Raw genomic sequence first — 6,947 nt, 5'->3', positions numbered from 1 at the left:
GTATTAATGTTAATGTGTTGTGTCTTAATGTTAATGTGTTGAGTATTAATGTTAATGTGTTGTGTCTTAATGTTAATGTGTTGAGTATTAATGTTAATGTGTTGTGTCTTAATGTTAATGTGTTGAGTATTAATGTTAATGTGTTGAGTATTAATGTTAATGTGTTGAGTATTAATGTTAATGTGTTGTGTCTTAATGTTAATGTGTTGAGTATTAATGTTAATGTGTTGAGTATAAATGTTAATGTGTTGAGTATTAATGTTAATGTGTTGAGTCTTAATGTTAATGTGTTGAGTATTAATGTTAATGTGTTGAGTCTTAATGTTAATGTGTTGAGTATTAATGTTAATGTGTTGTGTCTTAATGTTAATGTGTTGTGTCTTAATGTTGTTGTGTTGTGTCTTAATGTTGTTGTGTTGTGTCTTAATGTTGTTGTGTCGAGTGTTAATGTTGTTGTGTTGTGTCTTAATGTTGTTGTGTTGTGTCTTAATGTTGTTGTGTCGAGTGTTAATGTTAATGTGTTGAGTCTTAATGTTAATGTGTTGTGTCTTAATGTTGTTGTGTTGTGTCTTAATGTTGTTGTGTTGTGTCTTAATGTTGTTGTGTTGTGTCTTAATGTTAATGTGTTGTGTCTTAATGTTGTTGTGTTGTGTCTTAATGTTGTTGTGTCGAGTGTTAATGTTAATGTGTCGAGTGTTAATGTGTCGAGTGTTAATGTGTCGAGTGTTAATGTGTCGAGTGTGTGTGTGTGTGTGTGTGTGTGTGTGTGAGAGAAACAAACGTGTGTGTAACAAACGTGTGTGTGTGTGTGTGTGTATGTGTATGTCTGTGTGTGCGTGCGTGCGTGCGTGCATGCGTTTTCAGATGGCAAGAGGAGGAAAAGTCATCAAGCTCTGAAACATCTCTTTTAATTTTAAAAATAAATGTCAAACAGGTCAAAAAAAACACTCGAACAGAAAACCAAGGGTTAAACAAACCCCTTAAATTAAGTATGAAACTTCAGAGCACCACGTGGCCAAACCAAAGATCGCATCCTAGTACCGGCCTTGGCGTGCCAACCAAGCAACCACAGTCTCTGCTACTTAAACTGGCATGAATATATGATCCACTCCATCTCCATCATGTGTTTACTTGAAACAGGCCGAATGTTTTGTGTTTCAGTAACAGATCTGGAAGTAGCGACTGGATGATTTGACGGGACTCTTGTAGTTTGGGGTCTGGAGGCTGAGACGGTGTTTGACAGGGACTCTTCTGCAGGAGGACAGTAGTCGCAGCATTTCTCCCTTCTGCTGCTTTACTGTTATCGGTGTCTGCTGCAGGCGGTCCGTTCGCCGCGTCGGGCTGCAAGGTCGTGGAGAGCGCTGGGTCAGAACCGGTCCTTCTCGACAGACGGCTCAGATAGATCTGCATAGTCACTAAATAAACAGGGCAGGACGGAGATGAAGAGGAGGAGGAAGAACACATTGAGAGAGCCGTCGAGAGATCATATCAGTTTTTGCCTTTTAAAAAATCAGGTCATCTTTGATTTTTGCCCGGGCAAAAGTTTGTGCACCCCGATCATAGTTTCTGTTGAAGCGAGCAAAAGATGACCTGATTTTTTAAAGGGCATAAAGTTAAATATGACACATTTCTGTCATATTTTAAGCAAGACAGGAAAAGGGTCAGAAGCAAAAGTTTGTGCACCCTGTATGGTCAGTATTTAGTAACGCCCCCTTTGGCAAGTATCCCAGCTTGTAAACATTTCGTGGCCGGCTAACCGTCTTTCAATGGTTGTTTGGGACATTTTCGGGCAATCTTCCTCGCAAAAGGCTTCTAGTGCTTGTGATTCTTGGGCCGTCCTGCCTGTGTAACGACATATATATTATAGGTTGAGGGTTCTTTAAGTAAATCCTGCAATAATGGGATTGCGCTTCTTATTGGCTGCGCAGGTGGCGCTATAGGCCACTGTGTTCGAACAATCCGCAGCAGAGCTAAAGAGAACTGCTGTGGGTGGAGCTTAAACAAGTGCGACTCACTATCTTTCTCTTTCACTGCTCTGTGTGCAGGAAAATAAATTCGGCTATCATCAACGTTCTGTGTGTGTACTGATGAAGGGTGGGACAAACCGGGTAGAGAGAGAAAAAAACAAAGGTCACATTGGTGCCGTGACCCGGATGAGAGTGTGGTTTAGGCGGGGTGAGTGTAACGGGAGCCAGCTGGTAGACTCTCCTGACCTCAAGAGGTGCATTAGCGACTGACGCTAGAGGCTGTATGAGACCTAGGTTCGAGTCCCGTACGGAGCGGGTAGAAGATTAGCATCACACCTGTGCTCTCTTCAGCTCAATCCACAGATTGCCGATGATGTCGAGGGACTGTGAGGGCGATGGCAAAACCTTCAGCTTGCACCTCTTGAGCTTGTCCATTGTGGATGTTGAGGGGTGTTTAGGATCATTGTCCTGTTGTAGAAGCAAGTTTTCATCTTCAGATGGTTTGATGTTTGCTTCCAGAGTATTTAATGTAATCCATTCTTCCCTCAACTGGTGACATGTTCCCTGTGCCACGGGCATCAACACAAGCCCAAAGCATGATCGATCCACCCCCGTGCTCAACAGAGGTGTTCTTTTCCTAGAATGCATCGGGCATGTTTAGAGGTTCATTTGCAAACGTCTGACGCTGAAGAGTCTCGTGACTCTTCCATGAAGGTCTATAACTCCAGAATAACTCCAGAATCTGCTACATCTTCCTGAAGGTCTTTTGAGGTCAAACGGGGGTTTTGATTTGCCGTTCTTGCAATCGTGCGAGCCGTTCTCTCTGACTTGACCTCGACTTGACCTTAATTACATTACGAGCCGAGACGGCGACCTGAAAACACTTTGCTTATAGACTTCTCCTGCTTTGTGGACATCGATGATTTTAAGTTTCCGAGTGCTAGACAGCCGCTTAGACGAGCGCATGACTGATGGGACAACATTTGAGGAATCAGAGTATTTGTAAAGTGCATCACCAGACCTTTCCAAACGATGATGCTAACGAGCTAATTAAGGTCTGAGAGCTCAAATCTCTTGGGGCGCACAAACTTTTGCATGGTGCTCCTTTCCATTTTCTTCACTCTAAAATGGTGCAAAAGTTAAGTAATAAACTAATCTTGCTTAAAATGTTGAAAAGAGTGTTTCATCTTTAACTTTATGCCTTTCGGAGATCAGTTCATCTTCAGTGCAACAGAAACTATGATCAGGGGTGCACAAACTTATGCATGCCGGTGTATATGGATCATGCATTTATAATGTATACTGACGGTCGTTTCATATATAATTATATTATGTATATTCATAACACATGATTTGGTTCGAGACGTACCTTTGCAGTGAGTCACACGTGTTGCGCCTGAAAAATAGAAATGTAAAGGCATCATTCTTTAAACTGTTATCTTATGTCATGTTTGACTGAACTTTGTTTACACATTATTTTATATTCATACTCGTAATGATGAAGTGATGCTTTAACTTTCTTTCTGTTGGACCCGATCTGTGTTCAACATCAGCTACAGCACATGATAACAGAATCAGTTTGGGGTAAACTGTTCCTTTAATGATTTTACAAACTTGAAGATGTGGGAAAAAAGGCTAAATTAAAAAATGCTGCATGTTCCTTTTATATTTTGCAAATTAAATAAATAAATGGAGTTTGGAACTGACAGAATTACTTCATTATTAAGTGATTTTCTCACCTACGATGCTTGAGCTTGCGTCCTTTGGTTTGCTGAGAGAGAGAGACACAGAGACAGAGAGAGAGAGAGAGAGAGAGAGAGACACAGATCATTTAGAAAAAAAACTTTTTAACATCTAAAAAACATATTATTTTTTGTATTTATTTTTTCCTTTTTTCTTTTTTTTTTTTTTTCAAAACATCACCATTTAAAAAAGAGATCTTCACCTTCTATAAAAATTAAACTTTTGTTTACACACCATTTCTTCTCAAACATTAGGAGATTACCATTCATTTTATTAAATTCATATTCTAATCTTATCCTGGATTCAACCAAGGCCTTGAATAAATTAACCATATTGACTTTTTGTCCTTCCAATTCAATTCTATAAGCTTTCCAAATGGCTAATTTTGCTTGACCAACCAAAAATTAGAAAAAGTACAAATTTCCCACTTATCGTGAGAATATTTACAACCAAAAATAAATACTGTTTTTGAAAAAATTATCCCTAAACTACTCAAAAATCTATCCAAAACATTAAAAAGTGGAGATAATTTACAACATTCACAGAAAACATGAAAGACTGTGTCAAGTTCATTACACAAAGTACAAAAAGAAGAATCTGAATATTCACATTTAAACAAAAAAACTCTTGTTGGTAAAGCACAATGCAAAATCCGCCACTGTAAATCACCAGACCTTTTTGGTAGGGGGTTTTTATACAGTAACCGCCATGAAGGTGATTTATTCTCTGTCACTGAGAGATGAGATCTCCATTTTGTATCTCTCCTCTCTCTTAACTGTCCAGCAAAGAAAGACTTTACACAAACATTATATACATTTTGTTTGCTCACTACAGAAAAAGGAAGGCTTTGTAAACCTTTAAAAGAGAGAAGCAAGTTCACACTATCGTCATTATTCTCATGTTGGTCTACCTGTGGTGTTATATACACTTCAGCAAAAAGAACTTCTGAATAAATACTACCAAACATAAAATTGTAGGAAAAGATGTTTTCAAATTTTTCAATATATTTCCAACAATTCTCTCTGATCTACCTCCAATCTTTGTAGTTAAAAGTTGTACTGAAACCCACTCTCTATCAGTCAAATCAATCAAATCTCCAACTTTAGTTACACCAGCTAAACCAAAGCTAGAAATATCAGTGCTCGACATAATAAAAGTATGGGAAAACCAGGGATTGTGAAAAAGTGGTTCATTAAAGCCAAAATGTTCTTTTCGCTCCGGCTTAAAATAACTCCAAGCTTCAAACACAGATCCATAGAACTTGATATTAAACATGTCCTTTACAACATTTTCTGAGCTCAGAAACATTTGTTTATAAAACCCGATCTTGTTTTTCTCTCGTAAAATGGCAAGACCAAAACTGATCCACGGTACAGAGTCTGAAGAATAAAGCAGTTTTTGGGCAGTCTGTAATCTCATGGTTTTCACATTAGAGGCTAGATGAATTAGTCCTTGACCACCCTCAATAACTGGAAGACAGAACCCCTGGAGGGAGCCAATAATGGCCTCCCCAAAAAAAGTCAACAAAGGCTTTTTGAAGTTGCGATAAAAGCTCTTTCGGAGGGTCCAACACTGTTAGACGATGCCATAGCATTGAGGCGGCTAGATTGTTCACTACTAACACTCTGCCTCTGTAAGAAAGCTGGGCTTGAATCCATTTCCATCTCTGGAGCTTGCCTGTCACTTTTTCTAGAAGACCTTCCCAATTCTTTTTAATATACTGTTCAGTCCCAAAGAACAGTCCAAGTATCTTTACACCTTCTTTATTCCAAAGGCGCTGATGTGGAAGTTGCGGTGGATTCTGATTCAACCAAAGACCTGATAATAAAGTGTCCGTTTTTTCCCAATTGACACGTGCCGAAGAAGCACTCTCATAGATGTTGAGGCATGAGATTAGATGTTTAACGTCATCTTCAGATCTAATGATCACTGTGATGTCGTCAGCATAAGCTGTTAGTTTAACTGATGGAGTATTCGAGAGGCAAGATGATGGAACTGTCAATCCTTGCAGCTTCTCTCTCAACATCCTCAACATTGGTTCAATGGAAATTGTGTACAAGAGACCAGATAAACTACAACCTTGTCTCACTCCTCTTTGTACAGAAAAAGGTCTTGTCAGAATTCCATTAATTTTCAACATGCTATAGACATCTTCATACAGAAGTCTTATCCATGAAGTAAACTGCTTTCCAAAGCCAAAGCCTTCAAGTATTTTGAACAGATATTCATGGTCAACTTTATCGAAGGCCTTCTCCTGGTCCAAACAAACAAGACCAAGATCAAACTTATGCAGTTCGGTTAAATACAACATGTCCCGCACAAGAAAAAGATTGTCAAATATAGACCGCTTTGGTACACAATAGGACTGATCTTCGTGAATAATGGATGGATAAACTTTTATACTGTGACTTTCTCTCTCTCCACTCTCTCCAAAACAGAGTAAAAAATTGTACAAAGGACTTATCTTGCAATAATCTATTGTTAAAACGCCAAATATGGTGGTAGGAAGAGCTCTGTGTTATGGTCATAGTTACCGCAATATAATGATGATCAGAAAATGATGTTGGCACAATTTTACTATTAAAAAACCTTCCTCTATTATTCTTTTGAACATAAAATCTATCAAGTCTTGCACCAGAGACTGTGTCAGAATTAATTTTCAACCATGTATATTGTCTATCTCTAGGGAAGGCTTCTCTCCAAACATCTACAAGATTGTGAAACTGAATAACAGTTTTGAGAGTTTCAGACGAACTGCGATTAGGTTCAACATGATTCCGATCTATAGTATAATCAAGAGTACGATTAAAATCGCCAGCTAAAATTATTATTCTATTATTTGGAATTTTTGAAATAACATTTTTTAATTTTTTGAAAAAGAAACTCTTTCTACACCATCATTAGGAGCATAAATGTTAATAAGAGAAAAATATAACTCATATAACTTAAATTCTATAATTTGCATTCTGCCAGGTATAACTTCTTCAGCTCTGCTATCATGTACTTGTACATCTGCAGAAATAAGAACTGCTACACCGGCACTAACATTTGAACCGTGGCTAAGGAAAGTTTTACCTTTCCACTCACTTAGCCATTGCACCTGATTATTCAGATCTGTGTGTGTTTCTTGCAGAAAAACTATACCTGATTTTTTCCAATTAAAAAACTCAAACAAAGCACACCTTTTTTCAGTACCACGACACCCATTAACATTCAAAGATCCAAAGTTTAAGGATG

At 38.2% G+C, this 6,947-nt stretch overlaps 1 protein-coding gene across 1 annotated transcript in view; it reads right to left on the bottom strand.

The window, feature by feature from the left end:
- Nucleotides 1–1,119: 1,119 nt before the first annotated feature.
- The window catches only part of LOC127623990 (echinoderm microtubule-associated protein-like 1), an 11,113-nt gene continuing 5,285 nt past the window's right edge, over nt 1,120–6,947 (bottom strand). Inside the window, exons 5-7 of the mRNA XM_052098552.1 lie at nt 3,707–3,738; nt 3,337–3,363; nt 1,120–1,415 (exon numbers count right to left, since the gene is read on the bottom strand). Coding sequence (XP_051954512.1) covers nt 1,120–1,415; nt 3,337–3,363; nt 3,707–3,738 — 355 coding nt within the window. The remainder of the gene's footprint in view (nt 1,416–3,336; nt 3,364–3,706; nt 3,739–6,947) is intronic.

This window comes from Xyrauchen texanus, chromosome 30, assembly GCF_025860055.1.
Source record: "Xyrauchen texanus isolate HMW12.3.18 chromosome 30, RBS_HiC_50CHRs, whole genome shotgun sequence".
NCBI lineage: Eukaryota > Metazoa > Chordata > Actinopteri > Cypriniformes > Catostomidae > Xyrauchen > Xyrauchen texanus.
This window is presented reverse-complemented; position numbering and strand designations above follow the sequence as displayed.